General features: G+C 48.4%; 1 protein-coding gene across 11 annotated transcripts in view; it reads left to right on the forward strand.

Moving 5' to 3' along the window:
- LOC109645447 (nck-associated protein 5-like) overlaps nucleotides 1-21,776 on the forward strand; it is a 104,401-nt gene that overhangs the window by 48,425 nt on the left and 34,200 nt on the right. For 6 of the 11 annotated variants that reach the window (XM_069520987.1, XM_069520986.1, XM_069520984.1 and 3 more), the window contains 2 exons: nucleotides 5,156-5,219; nucleotides 14,091-14,224. In XM_069520987.1, the coding sequence (XP_069377088.1) occupies nucleotides 5,156-5,219; nucleotides 14,091-14,224 (198 nt within the window). Of the gene's footprint in view, nucleotides 1-3,956; nucleotides 4,026-5,155; nucleotides 5,220-14,090; nucleotides 14,225-17,170; nucleotides 17,529-20,194; nucleotides 20,359-21,259; nucleotides 21,582-21,776 lie in introns of those variants that run through there. The other 5 variants (XM_069520989.1, XM_069520991.1, XM_069520992.1 and 2 more) reach the window with 5 other exon arrangements.

Genomic DNA, 21,776 nt, shown 5'->3' on the forward strand with positions numbered 1-21,776 from the left:
GCGAATAAGAAAACATTTAGGGAGACAGACAGTCAGGCAGGGGTAATCCACGCTTGGTGAGCACATTCCTCTGAGCTCACAAGGAGTCTCGGAGGATTCCTCACGTCTAGATTTTGCTGCTTCAGAAGTACAGAGATGTGTTTGATCTGATCTTGGCTCTTGAAATCCTCACCCTCAGTGTGATTTTGCAGATAATTCCTCAAACTGCTGCGAGGACGAATCATTTACACACATCCGTCAATGTCAATCCAACCTGTCAAAAAGTGACAAGGAGTTTGTTCGTCACTTTAATGTTGCAGCCAGTGTAATAATTAAACTATCGAGCCTGTGGCTTGATTTTATCACAGAGGACAAACGTAAACAGCTCACTGCACTTAACATGTTGACTTTGAATGTAGCTTATCATGATCATCTCAAGTCATTACTCAGTGCAGCGCACACGTGTCCAAACAGGGACCAAAACACAATGAGGGGGGAGGCGTGAGTAAGTTACGTCAGGGTGTTTAGATGAACCAGTGTTTGGAACTGCAGCGTCACAGGATATGTGATATATGTTATTTTCACAGGACGTTCACACAAAACACATGTTTAGTGTCAGAATCTGCGAAAACAAAGAAGAAGAATGTGATGGAAAGCAGAAACACGTTGATGTGAGACGTCCCTCTGTCGTTCTTTGTGTGCTCGCTGTAGAAGCTCATCACATTTCACCGCGTCAATAATTGATGGTGTGCCGTGGTCGTGCCGGGCTGGCTGGCTGGGTGGGTGCGTGGTTTGGGTGTGTGAGGTGCTGACATGTGGCTCCTGTCGCCCCTCCGCTGCAGACAGGGTCCATCGTGGAGGTCAGGAACCAGCTGTGGATGAGGTGGTGGGAGCGGCCGCGGGTCAGGTTCGCCGCTCGGCATCCACCTTGGTGTTGTTGGGTGATTGATTGAAGCTGCTTAATGCGTTGGGACCGATTGAGTGGTCACAGATGTGCACGATGTTTCTGCTGATTCTGATGCCACCTCAGTATTTGGTGCTTGATTGTAGAGAGGAAGCTACGCTAGGCTGCAGGCGGCTGTGGCTCAGGGGAAAGAGTGGGACGCACACTAATCAGAGGGCCGGTGGTTTGATTTCCTGCTCGCTCAGTCCACATGCTGGAAAGTCCTTGGGCCAGAGAATGACACCTAAAGTGTGATGGTCTTAAAATACAAAGTTCTACATTTTCTGAGCCGTTATGTGAGAAAATCTGTTCTCACCCCGTCCGTCCTTTAGCCCTCCTGCCCGTTGTTACTCTGTTTTCCTGCCACACTGGGTTGGATGTTATAACTTATCAAATGCCTCGGCGAGCTCATTGTCCCACGCTGAGGGCTTGGCTGAAATTTTGGATCGGCGCAGAAGGTTACATAACACTGCAGCGGGAGGATTAAGGATGGGAATGACCGGTCCGGAGCCGGAGCCAAAACGTAGCGCTGAGTCCCTGTGAACAGGATTCCCTATGTGGGGCACGGGGATTGCGTGCACATCAGGACTCTTAACGCAGCAGGAGTGCAGATGCTAATGCATAAATGCATGGAGGCTCAGCTCTCATCCAAACATTTATGCTTCTCTTTCACTCTGTGGACATTTGTGGTTGAAAACGATTGTGGTGTTTAGCTCCCTGTAAGCTGCAGTGACAATATTGAGGAGACGGTTTAGACTAATGCATGTTTTATACTCTCTGATGTGTGTGTTCATGTCAGAATGAGGAACTGCTGCAGGGAAAAGGCTTTAATCTGTGAGCATCTTTCTACAGAGGAGAGATTCTCCCCACTTGATGATAAGTAAAGGAAATAGAAAACCAAAAAGGCAAGAGGCAGCACTTTCTTTCTCTTTCATTATGTGTTTAACGGCAAACAACTCACAATGGATTACAACACCTGCACGGAGACGCCGTTATCGTCGGGCACACAGCTAAACGCCGGCCTCACACAATGCAGTTCAAAGCGCGTGGGTCCGACATGTCGGCTCAGGTTGGGCGAATGCCCCGTCGCCGCCACAGATCCTCCCTCGGCTCTGACGGATCGTGTCTTCGCATGCCACGACGCTGTGGAGCAGACAGCCGGCTCGCTTACTGAGGGTTTACGCGGCGTGAGGAGGAAACAGGGTCGATCTGCCGTGAATGAAACTAGTCTTCACGGCGTGCACGGCTGTTTCATCTCGAAGGAAGTGTGTGACGCTGCTGTAAATGATGTTTGAGGTGTGCGGGTGGAAAGCAAATGGTGTGTACACATTTCAAGCAGGTGCTTAACCAAAACTTTAGCTTTATACGATGATGAAAAGATTTATATAGATTTGATATCCATTGGTTGTATTTGTGTTTCCTTTTAATTTAGTTGATGTGTTTGGAAAAATGCATGTAATCCTGATATTTTCAGAATTTTGCCAATGCCTCTCATGGCTTCTGATGCACAGAAACACATCAGGAAAATAGAAAACGGTGGAGTTGTTGTCCAGAGCTGCCTCTGACGCTCAGCGGGGCGCCCTCCACCGCTCCGGCCTCCGCTGCCCTCAGGTGATTCCAGGTCACCGGGAACTGCTGGAGGTCCACGTCGACACCGCTGGTGATCGGCTGCTGGAGTTAACTCAGCCGAGCTTTATAATGGGGGGAAGGAAGAAAAACAGCAGAGGAGGAGGAGGAGGAGGAGGAGGAGGAGGAGGAATGTATACATGGGGAACTGTCAGCTTGTGCTTTCATCACATGCTCGCATGTACAGGACGAAGGTCGTGGACTGAAGCCTGAAATAATTCCCCAATTTATCCACAGTGGAGTATGAAGTCTTCAGTTTCAACAGATCTAGACTCAGTTCTCTCTCTCTCTCATTCTGAGGTATGTGTGGATTGAATTATTGAAGTCTGACCACGGGTGTTTTCTTTGCCTGTTGTGTTATCGCAAGCGATCATAACAACAACCATACCCACCGAGCAGTGATAATTATCCTTTACAATGCGACGCTCCCGACGTCCATGAGAACACGCAAAAACATCATAATCGTCAGGACCCACCACAAACACACACAAACCTCCTCCCAGAGATGGTTGGAGATAAACTCCTCGGACTGTTTTGACGGGCCGGTTTACACAGCTGCTAAAGTTTTATAAAGCGGGCGATTGGCAAAATGTCTGACGTCGATTGGGATTGAAATGCAGATGATGAAGTCGCAGCGGAATACGTCCAAACACATACCGAATATGGCCGATCACAGATTGCTTTCATGTGCTGCTCAGATGCAGCTCCGCAGCACCATCAATAGGAATGCCGATGAGCATTTTGCGCTGGATTACTGTTATTTTGACTCCTGCTTGTGCCAATTACTATAATTACGTTTAACACAGAATGTCAAATTTGCTCTATATTTGGAGTTGATTTTCTCGGGGTGCAGTTGGCTCATGCTCCGCTGCTCCTGGAACATGCCTGTGCATAAGTGGCCTGAAACTTAACCCGTTACAGGGCTGACGCTCAGCCATAACACAGACTGGAGGAATGCCAGGCCGCTGCTGTTAACAAAACAATATCAGCACTGAGAAGTTCCAGAGAGCTGCTCTGTTTTTTCTCCTCCAGGTAGTGTGATGCTGTGAGCGTACAGTGTGCGGTAATAGGAAGGGACACATTGTGTAATTGGAACAAGGAGTGTGTTAGTCAGCCTCGGATGTGGAACATGCAGTCGCACACTTTCTAATGAATGGACTCGCAACACCTTCACTCTAATGAAAGCACACGCCCGCACACCTACATTTAAGAGCACACACACCTAATGCAAACACACAAGTCAATATTCTCACACACACCCAAACACACCCCCTTGTTCCTCACGGATTTGTCACCATGTGTTTCACAATCGACGTGCCAGGCTCGGCTGTAACTCACTCAGGTCCCATTGCACGGGAACGCCACTGTTAGCGTTTGTGCTCTCACCTCGGCGTTCTCAGTCCAGACGGTCGATTCATCCGTCGACCGTATGCGTCCCCCAGCTGTGGCTTAATCACTGGGGGTTTTCCCCCGACAGGTAAGCTGCTCAGAAACAATGATGTGTTGTCAGAGGCGACGAGGTTCATGTGTTAGCTTCATGCTAGTGTCCTGATTTTATTTTGAAGGAAAACGTGACACAGGAAACTAAAGATGGCTTTTATTTTGACAATCAATATTACAGAAATATATTGATTTGTGGGAAACTAATGGTTTGTGGTCCTTTGAGACAATAAAGTTTATGTCTTCCTATCTTAAGTATTTGCTCATTAATGTATTCATTCATGACCCTAATGAGTAGCCTCGTTAGCAATTAGCACACCTGGCTATGCTTGTAAAAAGTGATCATGAGAGGACGTCCTGTAGCTCATCCGCCTCCGTGTTAAAACCATAGATTGTTTATAAAGATACACATGACGCACCGTCCATCTTTATTTACAGTCAAAACACTGCGTTTACTTGTTTTTGAATATAAGAGCATGTTGCAGCGCTGCCAGAGGAGGCGTTTCACTCCCCAAACATTTGTTCTTCCTCCTGCACTTTGCATTCAGACACTCAGTGTGTATGTTTCATCTCATCGTCCGTGTTCCTCCTGTGTGTCGGTTGTTGTGTTTCCTCGGGAGAGGCAATAAAACGAGCTTCTTTATTATCCCTGCTGCTGTGCCAAGATTTATCCCATTAAAGTCTGGAATGCCCTCACGTGGGAAAGGGATTGGACGCGCAACAGTCAATTTCTTTGTTTAGCCCGGTTCACGTGTGTGTCTTTGTGAGTGTGAGTGTGTGGTAGAGTGAGTGTGTTATGAGTGTGTGTCTGGATGTAAGTTCTGGAGCGAGGATGCCCTGCTTTTTGTTTCCTTTGAGCTATTTTTGTCTGGACAGAACTGCAAGCTCTTTGTTTTACGTGGTCAGTGGGCGACCCCGTCTTCTCGGTGTGTGTGTGTGTGTGTGTGTGTGTGTGTTTGTTCTTGTGCTGATTTGCTGGCAGGCCTGTGTGGTTTCTGCCAAGAAAGATGGAAGAGGCAAGCGTTGAATCAGTTATGACTTTAGTTTTTTATTTGATTGATTGAAACATCACTTGATTCGGTGCAAACTCAGTAAATTCAAACATCAGTCAGTCTGTCTGTGTCACACGTGGACTCACTCGTCTTTCCTCTCTTCTCTCTCATTCAGAGAAAAGCTGGCCGTGGCTCGCCTGCAGAGGGAAGTCGCACGGAGCAAGAGCGAAGGAACAATGGTAAAGTACAGCGCAGCCGCTCGACCCTGTAATCTGCACAGAGCCACAACTGCCATAGTTTCCTCGGCCAAAGTCAATCTTCAGGGTTTCAACACCTCAGCACTTCATTTTAAACTGTGCAGCTTTTTTAACCTACAACAGCAGATTCATTTACAAAAGAACGTTGCATGACACACGTCTGTCCCGTTGTCATCGTCTATGTGTCCAGAGACAGTTTTCTGTATTTGTTTTCTGTGACACAGTTGACTCAGACGTCATTAAGGCTTCGTGTCCTGTTCACACTTTCTGCAGGAGCGGCAGGTATTCAGCTGCATTGTACTCGGCTCAGCGGGAAACTGCTGATGTTGTGCTTTCACTTCATTTCACGTGTTAAAGGAGGGAAAAGAAATCAGATCTGCATATAAACGTGAATATGGTATAGCTCCGACGTGTGGAGGGAGAATGTTTGTGTAAGGGAGGTCAGAAAGTGAAAAGCTGAACCATGTGATGAAGCTCAGCTGATAGAAGCCTCCGAGCGAGAGGCTCTAACCACAGGCCCAGCTGCTCGGCCGCACCTGATTCCCTCCATGGCGGCTGGCCCAGAGCAACAGCACACGAGGGCGATACACTCCGAGGTTCTCGCACGGAAAATGTGTGGTGCGATTCTGTATTGATTCCTCTCTCTCCCCAACACTGAAGGAGGTCACGGCATTGGGTCAGATACAGAATAGCTGCCCTGGAGCTGGGCAGGGAGTCAGTGTATTGCTCAAGGGCACTGCAGCATGAATGTTCTTCTTATGCTTAATCCTCAGGGGAAGAGGAGATAGTTACAGAGAGAGGTGGCCATCACCTCCAGGGTTTGTTTACATCCGCATAAGGAGGATGTCACATGTTCGTCTGACGTCCTTTTCACCCTCCTTCACCTCCTTCCCCCGCCTCCCTGACCTCTCAGCGACTCTGCTAACTCTGCATGCACGTGAACCACGAAGGCTCGTTATCGATTTCCACAGTCTGGAGATAGAGTTGAGACGAATTTATCGTGCGTATCCACCACTACAGGTATCACAGCGCCATGACCCACTTTAGTTTTCTGACCGTCATCAGCACCACAGAGAAAGATCCAAACGAAAATGTTTAGTCCGATGGCTTTTCTGCGTTTCATGGGATTACCTGTTTCCTCCGGTGGTCATGAAGGAGGCGCGGCCTGCAGCTGGACGTCACGCGTCATAAATAACGATGCGCTTTCATTCACGTTCATCTTGTGTTACCGTGGTAACCACGCGATGTAGCGCTCCGTGGTCTGACCTCCTCGTCATGGTGCTACATGAAAACCAACCTGTGTAGCACCGGAGTAAAAGTTTGAGATTGTCGGTCGGGCACTTCACTTCTCTCTTTCAGTTCAGTTCATGTGTCAGCACCTCCGCCCACCACAAGAAACTTTCCTTCACTGACCTCAGCGCAGTCTAAAAAATATATCGTTCTCCACACCAGCTCTCCGACCCAGGCGAGTGGGTGACATGCTAATTATTACTTGAGAGCGGTGTGTGTAAAATTGCTGTCGGCGCATGCTCAGGGTCGAGGGAGAGAGGGGTGAGTTATCTGTGCCAGACAGGAGGGTGGATGGGGGTGTTGGAGGAAGAAAGGGAGGAGGGGGATATCACTAAGCTCCATTTGAAATTGGGATTATCCCCGCTGGAGTCCCCCCTGCACTCTCTCTCTCTCTCTCTCTCTCTCTCTGGCATTCCTGGGAGGCTTCGGAGCTCCGGCACAGTTTTTCAATGGAAATGAAAAAGAGGCTGCTGCACCGAGGAGATAATTGTCAAAGTGCTGGCGGTGTGAAGTGGGAACCGCTCACCAGCCGCAGACCCCCACACCCTGACGCCCACTTCCATGCCCACGCCCTTCCCCCCCCCCCCCCCATCTTCGCCTGCCAGGGGGACTAACCCGGAGAGACAGATTAAAAAAGCCTCGGACTTTTGAAGTGGCTCTGTATCGGATGCCTCTCTTTAACAGCCTCTGTTCCCTCGCTCTCTACATCCATTAGTCGTCTCTGTGTAACGCGATCAGACAAACAGGCAGCAGCGGTGCCACACATTGAAGTCCAGAGCTGGTCGCCACTGCCGAGCAGCTCCGCAGCGGCAGCGCGTCATGCTGCAGGAAAAGAACGTGAAAGGCATCTGTGAGCTTCAGGTCAAACAGCTGTAAATGAGACATCATTAACAAGACGCTTTACAGAGGAGCCAGTGTTTTAATTGGGCTTCCAGTTGTGAAACAGCGGCTACTGGCAGTGTGAAAGTACGCCCCTCTTTTATTATGGATCATCTGCACCACAGATATGGTGCAGTAGTTTGAAGCGTGCCTGTCTCATGCTGCTGGTCCCGTTTTAGTTTGAAAACTCCGCGGCTGCGTTTGAGTCTGAACGAGCGGAAACTGAGATGTTTAGAAACTGTCTCCTGTCACATGACCCCGACATTAGCCGTAGCCAGAACGCAACACGGATAATTGATTACAAGCGCTGCTGACCCTGTTGTCTGCGCTCACAGTTAAATTCTTTATTTTACAATAATACTCCTGTGGAGGAGACGTGCTATTATTCGTTAGTGGTCACGTGACGTGCAAGGCGTGTTAGTATGTGGACGGGAACCAAAACAGATCTTAAAACTTTATACGAAGGCCTGGACATGGTGCTTTTGGCGTGTTCTGCTGAACGGCATCTTTAACGGTTACAGGAAAAACATGTGGGTTTCCCGTCAGGTGTCGGATGGAGCACAGGCCGCGGTTTATTCTCTGTCCAACAAGCCTGCCCTGTCTGCGTGGAGTCAGACCGCTCTTTCACGGCCTCGACGCTGCTGTAGGTTTCTCTCTGGAATCCTTCACACCCCGAGCCAGAGGTGTGGCGCAGGGCAGGGCCGCACCCCGTCGTTTGATGCTACTCAGAAGTGCAATCTGAGTCCGTCTCGGGGCAGGATGCTGGGTTTCCTGTCAGGCGGAAAGCAGAGAGAACAGAAGTCTGTGTGCAGGCTCGTAAAGGCAGAGGGAGGGGGGCGGCGGCGCTCTCCATTAAAGAGGCATTTAAAACTGCGGGGTGAGATTATGACCACTGGAAATGGCTGTCTAAACAAGATGTGAAAATAAACCATCCGGCTTCGAGAGGAGCGGGATTTATTTTTCTAGGGGTTTTGTGGACGCTCTGCGATACCTGAGCTTAAACAGATACGAGCCTCACACGTCCAGTAGATCCACACACAGTTATTTATTCCCGGGATGATTACAGCGTCAGATTTGTTCTCGGATGAGTGAAGGAGTTTTTTTTCTGTGTAACTAAAAAAATCAGATCCCTGCAGACAGAATATTTGCAAAGGGAACGAAGATGAGATAAGGAGGGAGTCGCTGAATGAGTGAATATAAAGTGGAATGGAACAGTTTGGTGAAATAAGATAAAAATCTGCTATTTCTGTCCCTGAGAAAGACACAGTTTGAAACGCTGCACTTTGAAATTAGCTTTGTTACGAGACTTGAACTTCTGTCCGTGATTCCACTGAACTCCAGTGTCCTCAGTGTCAGTGACGTGGTGAGCGGTTGAAGTCCGCGGTTGCGGATGAGCTCGACCTTGGCTTCCCATCCCGGATCTGTGATTAACGTCAGCCGCCTCGCCTTTAGCCTGACCTTCACCACAGACGTATGCACGTTGATAGATCTAATACGTGTTATTACTGTGGAATACTTTTATCATCAGACAGAGGTCTCATATCTATGTGTGTGTTCAAAGTACAGAACTGACAGACTGAATGGCATTCACCGGTCGGCACTTCCTCTTGATTTAACCGTGGTTTAATTAGTTAGTGGTAATTAATCCAGGCTATCAATGACAATGATTTATGAATGTTCAAGCCAGCGTGAAGAGCCGCTTTGAGATGGACATGTTTTGTAGCGTGTGTTCAGCAGATAAAGAAGCGTTTCAAGGGGCTCCGGCTCTAAAAGACGTCGAGAAAGACTCGGTCCTGGAGGAGCTCCTCCGCTGAGGGACCTTCACCGAGTGTTTCTGACAGCGGTTTGGAAGACGTGTGACAGCGTGGAGGTTCGGGGGGGGCCGGGGACTCAGGTGCTGTCTCTGCAGATTGGCCTTATCAGGGCCGGACAGGGCCGAGGGCCGCGACGGGGTCCCCCCGGCGCTCGGCACATTCACTGGGTGACGAGCGCTGACAGCCAGGCTCGAATCGCATCTCCACGCCGTGCCTTTCACCCACTCTGACTCGGAGAGCGTGGGGTGGGGGGGGGGCTTGGCAATGATAAATGGGCCACTCATATGATTTAGCATATTCCTGGGGTGTGTGTATTATTTGCTATAGTGCCGGAGGCTGTCCGGGAGAAGTGCTACACTCTTGATGTTGTGGCCCTCCGTGATAATTGAATTGATGGAGCCCTGGGGGACACAGGACGCAGATCTCTACTGAATAAAACTCTGTTTGGACTCGACCGTCTTTCTAAAACAAATCATCTCAGAACACACGTGTTCCTGTGAATTTCCCCTCATCACCCAACACCCACACGCCCGCGTCATTAAAATGTCTCAGAGCGACTCGTATGTTATAGAGCTTGCACCTGAGTCAGGTTGATTTTCATCGGTAGTGCGGGTGAAGACAACAACTCCCATGATCCCGCGCTTCGATACAACCTCATCAAACTAGGTCTTTTGTTATTGTTTTGAATGAGAGACCCCCTAGTGGTCGAAGTTACATATTGTACGTTTATGATCAGATCCTGGAACACAAATACTTCATATCTTTACACCTTCTGTAACACTCTACACTGTAATTAATATTGTATCCTAGAATGGAAATACTTTGAATTATAATTATTTTATATCTTAAAAACATATTTTTTTACACCTTCTTGATTTGTCGATTGTTTGACGCAGCGTTTCAAACACATTGCATGTGGGAGCTGAGCAGTGGAATCATCCTCATGTTTCACTTCCATTTGACTTCAGGCTTTGCTGATGAGCACACACACACACACAGCCGCTCACACACACAGCCGCTCACACACACACAAAGTGCCTAGTGGCATGTTTTATTTATGAATGAAGAACCTGCTCGGTGTATTGTGTCCCTGATGTTTGCTTTAGCAGCGAGCCACAGATCCCCCTCCCGGCCCTTTGATTAGGCAAAGAGCTCCAACTGAAAGACAGAGAGCAGATTGGGGTGGGGTGGGAGGGGGGGGGGGGGGGGGGTTGTTCTGTGTAATGAAGACATTATTGAGCCCCCTGAACTGTACCCCAAACCCTGCATTAATGCACAGACATATACAGTCGCAGATGGACGTCCTGCAGAAGCAGAGACTCGGTGGTGGCTGTGCACTTAACGTGATAACGTTGCACTGCAGCTTTTCTTTTTATGGGAGACGGCGTCGCAGGCACAACAAGGTCTGTAATTAATTTAGAGTCCTCTGTGGATCTTGGTGGGTATCAGGGGCTCAGAGTCTTCTAGTAATTCAGCTCGGATGAATACCATTACCGTCTAATGCCGTCCAATTACAGAGGGGGGCTTCATCCCCGTCTCCACTGCAACTAATACAATTCTGAGAAGCAGCAGGGAGGTCGTACAAACAGCACACAAAGCAATTTATTTTATTTATCTTTCATTTATTCCATCTAGTGCATTGAAATCAATAGCATCCTGCAGTGCGTTTGAGGCTTTACATGTTGACGGTGATAAATTCTGTGCTATCTAGATGGAAACAGTTTGAATCAAGCAGGAAATGAAACCGGCCTCGTCTGTGACAGAGGTCAAATTTAATCCTGAAACCTCCAATCTGTGCTTGTTTCAGATATACGACCCAGTAGACTGATGTAAAAAATGCCGCCTGGGCCATTTTATAGATTACTTGTCCTTTTCCATTTGATATTGCTTCTTTTTTTTTTTTTTTTACCCCCCCACCTCGGCTATTGTTTGATAGAGCTGCTTTTTGTGGCAGCTCCAGTTTAATGCCAGTAAAATGTTGCCCTCTGCAGGTGGAAGTCGGTAGCGCAGCCCCTCATTCATGACAAGCAGTGAAGTGAGAGGATTATCTGCTCAGTCCCTGGATTAGCTAAAGTAAATGTTCTCACACAGAGTTGCCAAGCGTGTTTTCATCGCGGTGTTGACTCTGCGACGTCTTCCCAGGGCGTCGGTGCAGGCGTGTTGCCTTTTGCAGCTCCGGCTTGTTTAAGAATATGCTTTCAATTAGCTATACTCCTTCCCACAGGAATAAAAAAAAAAAGCTGTATTTGCTGAAGACAATAAAGATTTCAACCGAGAAACACCGTAATGTATTGCTGGGGATTTCTGGCCACATAAAGATATGGTAATGTTTGATTTAATGGCCACGGGCCTTGTTAAATCTGAAATTATATATCGAACAAAAGCAATAGAGGCCTTTTTTTTACTGCAACGTGGACTATAAATCCTGTGTTGTTATTGAGGTTGTTGGCAAGACTCTGTCAGCAGACACAGAGCGGTCGGTGGTTTATGCCTTGGGCGTTAGTCGGGCCGTTTGGGCAACAAAAATCACGTCTGAAGCTTCTGCGCTTTTGTGAGAATCCAGGCCGGCGTGCGGAACAATACTGTACACATGAATACGCGAAGAAAAGGCCTTTGTGCTGCTTTGCATTGAGGTGAAACTCAGCTAAACTACCAGGAGCTTTTTGTGCCATTTTTGTGCATCATTAAAAACATGTTGTGAGTAAATATTGTGTTTTTTTTTAATCCTCCTCTTGACCTGACGCTGAAAAAGAGCCAGGAGGTCTTTGGTCTGTGTCCAGATATATAGGTCCTGCACTTGGCAGGGGGATGAACTACTTTATGTTTCTGGTCGACTGGATTTACAGTGGCCATTACTCCTGTCAGGGTGCGGGGGGGGGGGGGGGCTGGCTCCCCTGTTGTGTGAAGAGCCGCTCCACATAGTAGCCATGAATTTACGGCCTCGGAGAGGAGCTGAACCGGTTTTAACGGTGACTTGGGTTTAATAATCTCTCTCCTCGACTGATTCACCCCGTTAAAATCTGCGTCACTGACACAATCGCTGCCAAAGGAACAAAACTCTGAAATACGGTTTTCTGTTGGCTGCATTTTGGACAGCGTGCTCACACAGTTAAAAATAAAAAACTCCTTGAAATCGCGGGTGATTTACAGGCGTGCTTCCCAGTTGTTTTGACAGTTTTCTTTCTTTCATGCTGCAGCTTTGAATCATGGGAAGAGATGCTGATGAAGCATGCAGGGTGTCTAACACTCCACCAGATGTCCCCATAGTGCTAGTAGCCGCCCCTCAGTATGAGGAGGAAGACTGCGGATTGAAAGAAAAGATCATTTCTCCTGAGCACATATCACAGACTCTCTGTAAAGATGACACAGAATCTGTCACCGAGCATCATCCTCCCTCTCGTCTGTTTGCAGACACAGTTGTGATAGCTTCACACCACAGCTGCTGCAGCTCCTCTTCGTAGGTGAAAATGTAAACTCATTGTTAAACCAAACACAAACAAAGACTTCACATCCGCAATCTCTTGTTCGGCAGAAGCTGCAGCTCGGTTTGCAAGAGAAGCAACTTTCTACCGACAGTCAGAGCTCGTCTCTGTGGGCTCCGAGCTAATTTGCAGGGATTTTACGATCTGGTGTTTGTTCCTGACAAGACGTTTGACCACTTGAACCTCCTGCTAAGAAAACGGAGCCAATCGCTTCGGCATAAATTGTCAGCGGCAGCGGCCATCGTGATTCCAGGGTTTGTGTGGGGAAGAGACAGATCTTCATTCATTTCCTCCCTCAGCTAAAATCCAAAGCTCCTGCAGAACTTCTGTCTCTGGATAAACTCGGTTGCAACCCCCCCCCCTCTCATGGTGCATGGTGTGTGCAGTTGGGTTAGAGGCATGGACGGCTCCCTCTTCTGGGAGCAGATGGTTGAGGCTGTCAGAAAGTGAAGAATCCAATTAAGCACGATAAAAAATGGATTTGTCTCTGGTGAGAAAAGGGGACAGATTCAAAACGGCCATGAGATCTGCAGAGACTTCGCACACCACTGACTTTCCTCCTGAGGACGAAGGAGTTAAACCGAGTTTCTGAGAAATAAAAATCCATGGCACCAATGAAGTGGAAATGCACGGCAGCGAAAGGACGCCTCGGCCTTGCTGTTGTCTTGAGCTTTCATTCTGAGCCATAGCTGCAGAGGATATTGAGCCTCCTCCGTTCTACCACCTGCTCCTCGAGCTGTGGATTCAGCATCTATCAGTGCTCGAGTTAAGTGAGGTCACGTTTAACCATAGAAACACTTGATTTTGTTTAAGAATACATCGTTTTTACTGTGTGAGTGTGTTTGTGGAGGAGAACAGGAAATGCTGTTGTAAACAAGCTTTTCATAGTTAAAGCTCCATTTGTGACCGTTTACGTCTCAGGGACCTTGGTGCTGTAAATATTCAGGCGGCACCGGAATGAAAGTGGGAGAGTGGAGGGAAACGATGGAGGCATGAGCGAGCAGACTGTGATGAGGTTTGACATTTAGTGTGAACTTCTCTGTGGCAGCGACAGAAGGAAGGAGAGCTTCATTACGATCGTTTCCAAAGCAACAACAAACCACAGCCAGGAACGACAATCTGGAAGCTGAAATGCCATCACACCTTTATCTTCTTTAATGATCTTAAAGTTTCTGTTCGCACTCAAACCTTTTTCAAGGAGGGTCAGAGGTCAGGGTCAACGAGGACCCTGTGGCTGTCAGGGCTTCAGGGAGCTTATACTTTCAGGAGGCATAAATATGGTATATGACTTAGGCACACTAAGGTTGATCCTTTGAGCCTTTAGGCCACACGCCGCTGCGGCCGCCGACAGGTAACCCACTACGTTTTGTTTTTGTGTGTGTTCGCAGCGAGAAAAGCTGATCCACGAGCTAGAGGAAGAGCGACGCCTGCGACTGGAGAGCGAGAAGCGTCTCCGGGAAGTGACGGAGGAGTCCGAGCTGGGACGGGCGCAGATGGTTTCACTGCAGCAACAATTCTCCAGGTAAATATCGTCACAGCCGTACACGGAACATGTTTAGTGAGAAGTTATGAGCGTGTTCTCTAAATCTAAGCTTTAAAAATCCGCATCTCGTCCCCGCTCTTCCTGTTTTCTTCATTTCTCTGGTCTCGTCGTTTTATCTCGGCGATATTTCTCCCGGTGGTTTGACCTTGTCGTCAGCAGAAGATGGGCTGATACATTAACTCCGGCCATTAAGAGTCTGAGTTATAAAAGTACAAAGTGCTCCAACAATGCTCCTGTCATAACTCGAGTCACCTCTGTTTCATGAACTCGTCCTCCGGCACGCGGCTGCTGAGGTGTGACAGAACGAGACGCCGCATCAAGAGTCAGAGCGGCGTTGATGCTGTAATTAGGCGATAGGCGTTCACTTCTTTTACTTATGCAAAAAAAGAGAGAGAGAGAGAGAGAGAGTCCAGAAGATTTCACATTGGCTGCTTATCTTCTCATTAAGCTGGTGGAGAAAATCCTGTACATGTTAATGGTCCCAGTGTTATAGTGCAGACGAGGGCAGAGTCGCCGCCGGGGGAAGAATAAAATATTTAAGAGCCATTCCAAAGATTTATCACACATTTAAAATGTTCCATTGTCGCCTCTGAATTAAGCTCGATTGAGTTTCTCTCTCACATCACACCCTGCATTTCGTACAGTTTACACTCCAGAGCTGCAGCACGCCGCTTAGCTGTAACCACGGGGGTCAAACGTCCTGCTCAGGGTCCGTCAGCAACAGTTTGTATGGTGTTTTTTTTTTTTTTTACTCTCTGCAGTCAAGAGCTTGGTCTTTGAGTTTAAGAGCAGGACTTACTGATTTCATGAAGTCCCTGCTTGTGCTCAAACTGTGAGCTTGTACTCTAAAACCCATGAACCAAAACATGTCCTCGCCTCGTGTTTGTGTGCAGGACTGCGGCTAAGACGTAAGCGTCTCTTCCTGTCTGACCTGCGTTCAGACGTATTGCGTCCTCCACGCATGGCGCCCAAAAAAAAAAAAAAAAGCAATTCTATTAGTGGAGACTCAGATGTAGCGGTGGATTAGTGGAGAGGAGCAGGCAGCAATGTGAGCGCCGGAGAAAGTGCTCCAATTCTATTAGGAGAGAAATACAATATATATAAAGCTGATCCCTGATTGGGTGCGGTAAGGGTCCCCGCCGAGACACATCATGGCAGAGGTCGCCCAGATGGATGGTTCTCATCGGGTGCCAGACGGCTACTGGTGCTCTGCGATGCTCATTGTCATCACGCTGGATTGCTGTAATTTCCGTTTGCCGTGTAGCGTTTTTGTGACTCCTGCGGGAGCGCGAGGTTCAGCTGCTTTCCCTCCGCCCCGCGCGCCAACGAGCTGACGGGATTTCAGTCTCACTGTCAAAGTCTTAATCTTTGTTTAAGCGTTGCTGAGTGCTTATCTGGATGTGAATGAGCGAGTCGCTGCCAGCGCGTGTGTTTACTCGTACCTGGCCCCGCAGTGGATTAACATGCTTTCATCGCGGCCAATAATCGGTGGCGCTGTGCCCCGGTGGCAGATGGGACATCAGTGTGGTCACTTTAATTAGCCACTTACAAACCAATAGAAGGAGGAAAAAAAGATAACTCGGTCACCAGGCCCCTGACAAGTGTCTTCCCATGAACCTTTGCCCCACTTGCGCCTGCTGCTTGCTCTGCTGTTTTTCAAGTTATTGGCTTACGCACGTGCACTGCTTCGCAAGCGTGCACGCTCGCTGTCAAGACAGAGCAGCAGACGACAATTATTCGTGTCTGCGGCGCTTTTCTCCTCTGAGACCTTCGTCCATATCTCCTGATTGATTCGAGCTTGTTATTTGTTGCGCATTAGGGGAATAGAAACCTCAGTTCATCAATGTGTCTTTGCAGATAACAGCAACAAATCATGTGGACGTCCAATCTCTTAAAGAGACTGCGATCTGTTTGACCTCCGGCAACAATTGATCTGCGTATTGCTAATTAATTGAGGTTGTGCTTTGAATCACGAGTGTGGAAGCGGAGTCGGGCTCGTAACGGGCGTAACCATGTGAACGATAAGACTCCAACATCATGGCAAAAGAATATGCAAATGAGTCTTTTAAATGGATTTTTACAAGCTCTGCCAAAAACAGGGTGTAGTCGGATTTAGCTAAATGCTTCTTTATGATCCGTTGCACCAGGAGACCGAGGTGTTCTGTGATGATATGACACAAAGGTAACGAGGCGCTTGTTAGAGCTGCACTGTACAGTATCACACACACACAGGAACAAACAGGCGAATCCACAGCGAGTGGAAAAGATCAGACAGTCGCTCCTGGTGCCAGACGCACTCTGGGGAACCTCGGCTTCTTACGTTCTTTGTTTTTGTGTGAGTGTGCGTCTTTAAAACTCTTACACTTCTTGGCACAGCTCGCATTTTCAAAGCAAAACCATCTCTGGCCACACGAGCGTTTTTATTGCTCAAATAATCCGTTCAGAATTTAACGGCACACCAGCTGTGAGCAAAGACATCAGGGTCAGTAACGCTTTAATTTATTATTCATGTCGGGTTCTGCTCTGGTAGCTGAGGCGGACGCTGGGGTCATGTCTACATTATCGTTGCATCCTCTCTTTTCAAAGTAAAAGAGCGTCAGCAGACTGTAAAACACAGAAGTGTGGATGCAGCTTGAAAATACAGCAACTGGCTTATTTTTCTCTGCTTTCGACTGTTTTCACGGCTGATCTGAAAATTCTGCATTCCTCAAGTGACTGACCACTTAGCTCCAGACATTCTGTAGGTCCACACATTCTCTCACACACACACACACATGCGCACACACACACACACACCCTACGCTCTTATCCTGGTGTAGGTCACATGTCCAACCCCTCCTGACTTGGGTCAACCCCCCCAAAGACTTCACCACCACTAGCGAGGCCTGCCGTCGTTAAACTCCCACGGATTAGTGGGAGACTCCAGCCCACAGCCCAGCAGCCTGGTCGCCTCGGCCCACCCTGGACGTCCCACAACTCCATATGGACAAAACATTTAGGATGGAGGAGGAGAAAGATGGGGACACCAGGAGCCCCACTTCACATCCCGTCCTCTTGTCCTTCAGCTTAGAGAAAGGGCTAAATGAGTTGTAGAGACAGAAATATAATCCGTCCTGTGCGTTTTGGACGTCTATCCTGCAAGGACACTCTGAAGCCTTGTCCTAAAACCACCTTCCTGTGTGACCACACTCAGACAGGATGACCGGTGAGCAGACAGGAACACGGGGGCCGCTGGGGGCCCTACATTAACGTCAGGCTTGAAGATGAGGGAGGCAATTTCCAGGTAATTCGATTTCATTCTCCGTGTGTGGAAAGGAGCTGGAGACAGGAGCAAGTTTTTCAGCCTCTTCTGGCAATTTGTTTGCAGCGTCTTGTTTTGCTTAGCGTGCTTATCCTCTTAAAGACTTTATTGTGGTTCCTCCTCTGCCTGGTGTGGAGATTAGACACTTCTAGAAAGGGAAAAGGAGGTGGGCCTTTGTAGCTCGCTGCTCTCATGTCCGCTCACACACACACACACACACACACACACACACCTGGGCACGTGCACAGGTTCAGTTACGATGTCTTCTTGCGTATTCACTGACTTATCTCTCCGTGTGTTTTTGTCACTTTTGTTCTTCGCGAGGCGTTCGGAGGTAAACCAATTTGATAGAGGAGGTTTGGAAAATACATTTTGTCCGCTTCTCATCGTCACCCAGAATGCATGTGGGCTCATCAGCAAAACCAGGGGCGTTTACGTTCCTCTTGACTTTGAATCATTGGTGGCAGGATATGGGAGACTTACGGCTGGACTAACAACAACAGCAGCCGGCGATGACTGGTGCCTGCAGATTTACAGCCCGTGTGTGTGTGAGAACATGCGTGGACACGTGCATATACAACGAGGCAGATGATGTAAACAGGCAGGAATGGCAGCACTTTTCAAGTCTGGACGTGTTGTTTGGACGGTCACGCTCAGGCTGAGATCCCGCCACGCTCCGCAGAGTGAAGTTTCAGAGACCCGCGAGTGCGTGCGTGTACTGTATGCATTCATGTGCTACTCTCATTACCGCTGCACCGCAGCTGGAGCGGCAGAGCAGAGAGCGAGCTGAGTGATTGCACTGTGTTTGCAGATCAATGCCCTCTCCTCTAATCATCCAAGCGTCCAGCCACGCCTCGCCCGAGTGTTTTAATTTGAAGTGGCCCCCCTGCGCGCCGTGGCGGCTGCAGGCTGCAGGATTTTAACCCGATGAATCAGGCCCCTGTTCAAGACGACACATCTGGGGTCATTAACGGGATGGGGAGGGGGGGTCAGCCTTTTGAAGTCACTTCCTTACTCCTGCCCAATGGGGACCGGGGCTGTTAAATAGATAATAAGTGTCTGGACTATTTCTGGCGCGGCTCATATTCAGTGGACTTATTGGTCCGTTTCAGCTGCGCTCCCCAAATTCCAGCAGGGAATTACGTCTGATTGAACTTAATTTGGGTTTTTTCTACTTGATCACTTGCTCTAAATTGCCGGAGCTTCAATACCAATCATCCATTTCTTTCTTTTTTTTTTTTTTATCAGAACACACAATCCACACACGCTGAGTTTGTCACTGGCTCATAACTATGTCAGCACAAACACTGTTGCACACACACACACACACACACTAAACTTCCAGCCGGGATTAAACAGGGCAGTTATGATGTTTATAGACGTGGTGAAAGAGGTCAGATTACAAGCTTTTTGCCAAAGTAGGGCAGCCGTCCTCTCGTCATGTTAGCTCGGCCGCTCGCTCGGGATGGTGAAGCTGGTGCTCACAGATTGTAGCCTGCAGCCGAACAGCGTGTAGTTCAGACTGACCTGGTGGCTGCCGTATAGATCTGGTTTGTCTGGCAGCTGCTGCAGTTGACACACATTCAGTTAAATGTTATATGAACGAGGATATTTTAATAAACACACTCTAAGAAAATTAAGAAAACCATTTCGGAAAGTTTAAAATCCCTGATTTATATATTATGGTCTGGATGTTGCAGCTCCACAGTATCCTCCACCCCTGACCCACCTCCCACTCAATCTTCCCCGCTTCATAAACGACCCGTCTAAGGAGCAGTTGTGGCTCAGGGTGTGAGTAATGGACTCCTTGCCGTCCTCGTGGCGGAGGTCTCCCACTGGGACGTCTTCCTCCGTCTCACATGTGGAACACACATGCCTGTAACCTCGACGCGTTGACGCATCCAGCAACGCGCTCTTGAGGATTCAAAAGCTTCCTCGTTGCTAACTGCTTCCTTTGGCCAGAGGTGAACATGTGGGACGACCATCATGACTTTCCAGTCTAAATCCTTCCAAATGTAGTGGGAGCGCTGCAGGGATGAGGGGGGGGGGGGTGGAACCTAAATCTGGTTTCCTCCATATGTTCATTTTAATTCACTCTCTTCACACACGGTTGGTTTTAACCTTCTGGTAAAGCCGTTTTGGTTGTTCTAGAAAGAATCTGGATTTAAACGAGGACGTTTTCTGACGTTTGTAATCAGATAATTAAGAAAAATACGTGAATGAAGCAAAAGTGTGTTTTAATAAAGCCGTCTGGTGTCGGAGGGTCTTTGTCCCAGCAGTAGGTTGACAAATATCGGAATGAAATATGACGGTCAGAGTCTCCGGCCTCTTGATCTCTATTTCTCTAGGCATGTGTGTCTTGTTGATAAGGTCAAAGGTCGCCGGCAAGAGTCAGCGGTCGCGAGGGCACCGACCTTTGTAATACTACCCCGCTGTAACGGGCATGACTGATGTTTTCGACTTTTACTGTCCCCAAGGCTCCAACGCTGGACCTCTCACCAGAAAAAGGAAAAAGTTAGTTTCTCGCTCTTCATCGAGGTCACGTCTGAGAAAGGGTCTCCTTGCATGTTTTCTACAAAACAGCTCTAAGAGGATAAGAGTGGCTTAGCGTTGGGTTAAGCTTGGCAATCACCCGGTGGGCGTACATAAGTGATTTGCTGGAACGGAGTCTGAGAAGAAGAATGGAATAATTTTGTGTGAAAAAAGGACAGGTTTCTTTGGGAGCTCATTGACGTCAGATAAGGCGATTGCAGCCGTCGATGCGTCGGTCATGCGAGGGCTAACGATGGCCCCGATTCAGCCACACAACCAGGTGATTGTTCTCGCTCTATCATTTCAGCCGCAGTGGGATTTTCAAATTTGTTCAAATCTGATTAAAGGGTCTCGGTCGACCTGAGCCTCTGACAGCGCTGATAAAGTGAGAGTGTGAGCGGAGACAGACGGAGAAGCGCTGACGTGTCTCCGCTGATGTGCAGGTTCTTTCCATCTCCAGAGCTTCTTTCTTGTGTCAGAGGTTTGTTTCTGTCGGTTTGTTTGACTCTGATCTTTATAGTTCTCTTAGTAAAACTCATTTCATTCTCAGATTGTTATCCTTATCTTCAGGTTTCTTTCAGGGAAAGACAACAAAGTAAAACAGTGCGTAGAAAAGGCCACGCTTTGATTTTTTTTTAATTCAGAACAAAATATGTGGCTGGCAGCACAGACGTCCAACCGTAGCAGGGGGCAGATCAGCAGCTCCTCAGAGTCCGAGCTGTGATACATGCAAAGACGCAGGCGGTCATTGGCAGGGGAGCGCAGGCTGGAATAAACAAGCGAGCATGTAAAGACCGTGCTAATGAAATGTGGCACATTTGGAGAGAAGATCGTTGGGAACAGAAATCTGAGATGTCCTGCAGAGATCTGTGATCGTGCTGCGAGCGTCCTGGTGCGCTGCCTCCGAGCACGGAAAGTGTTGATTTTAGCGACGCCAAAGCTTCTTAATCACCAGCGAAGACGCACACAACTGCAGCATGTAAACACAGACACACACGCTGGCTGACAAAAACAGGGGGATCCCTCTTGTAAGTCGTGCTTCATCCCTACAAACCATCCCCGATTCCCATCTGATCCCAGACTACCGGCCTGTCTCCCAGCGGGGGCCCTTCTCCTTTGGAGAGGGCTTAACGTGGGACATATGGGAAAGTCTTTGCCTGCCAGATCTCTGTCTTTGCACAGGGCCAGTGTCGGATAATGACACACTGGAGACACGGCAAGTAGAAAATGAGAGCAGGAGATCTGCTGTCAGGCCGGCTGTGTAACCCGGCCACGGGGCCGACCATGCTGTCTGTCGATTGAGCGACTGCATGGCCTATTTTATCCCGGAGACCCACATTTCAGCCGCAGCGTCTGGGTCACTTGATGGAGCTGTGAGAGAGCGCAGGGCTGGACGCACGCTCGCATGTCTCTACGTATGGAGCTCAGGGACGGCTGCACAGTTTATCTGGCGTTTTTCAGGAAAAATGGCGGAGTTAGGAAAGGAGCAAAGCCCAGGATGGGGTAAGTTTTTGAGCCGACGATTTTAAGTTCCTGGTCTTTTGATCATTCTCAGGTCTGCGAAGGAATTTGTCATTTGCACTTTCAATGAATAGAAATAGTTTTGAATGAAGCACTTCGTTTGATGTCATTGTTACTCGATGGCTAAAGAGTGAAGAAGAAGAAGAAGAAGGGAGGAAGTTTTTCCGTATGTGAACA

The sequence above is a fragment of the Paralichthys olivaceus genome, chromosome 24 (assembly GCF_024713975.1).
Source record: "Paralichthys olivaceus isolate ysfri-2021 chromosome 24, ASM2471397v2, whole genome shotgun sequence".
Classification (NCBI taxonomy): Eukaryota; Metazoa; Chordata; class Actinopteri; order Pleuronectiformes; family Paralichthyidae; genus Paralichthys; species Paralichthys olivaceus.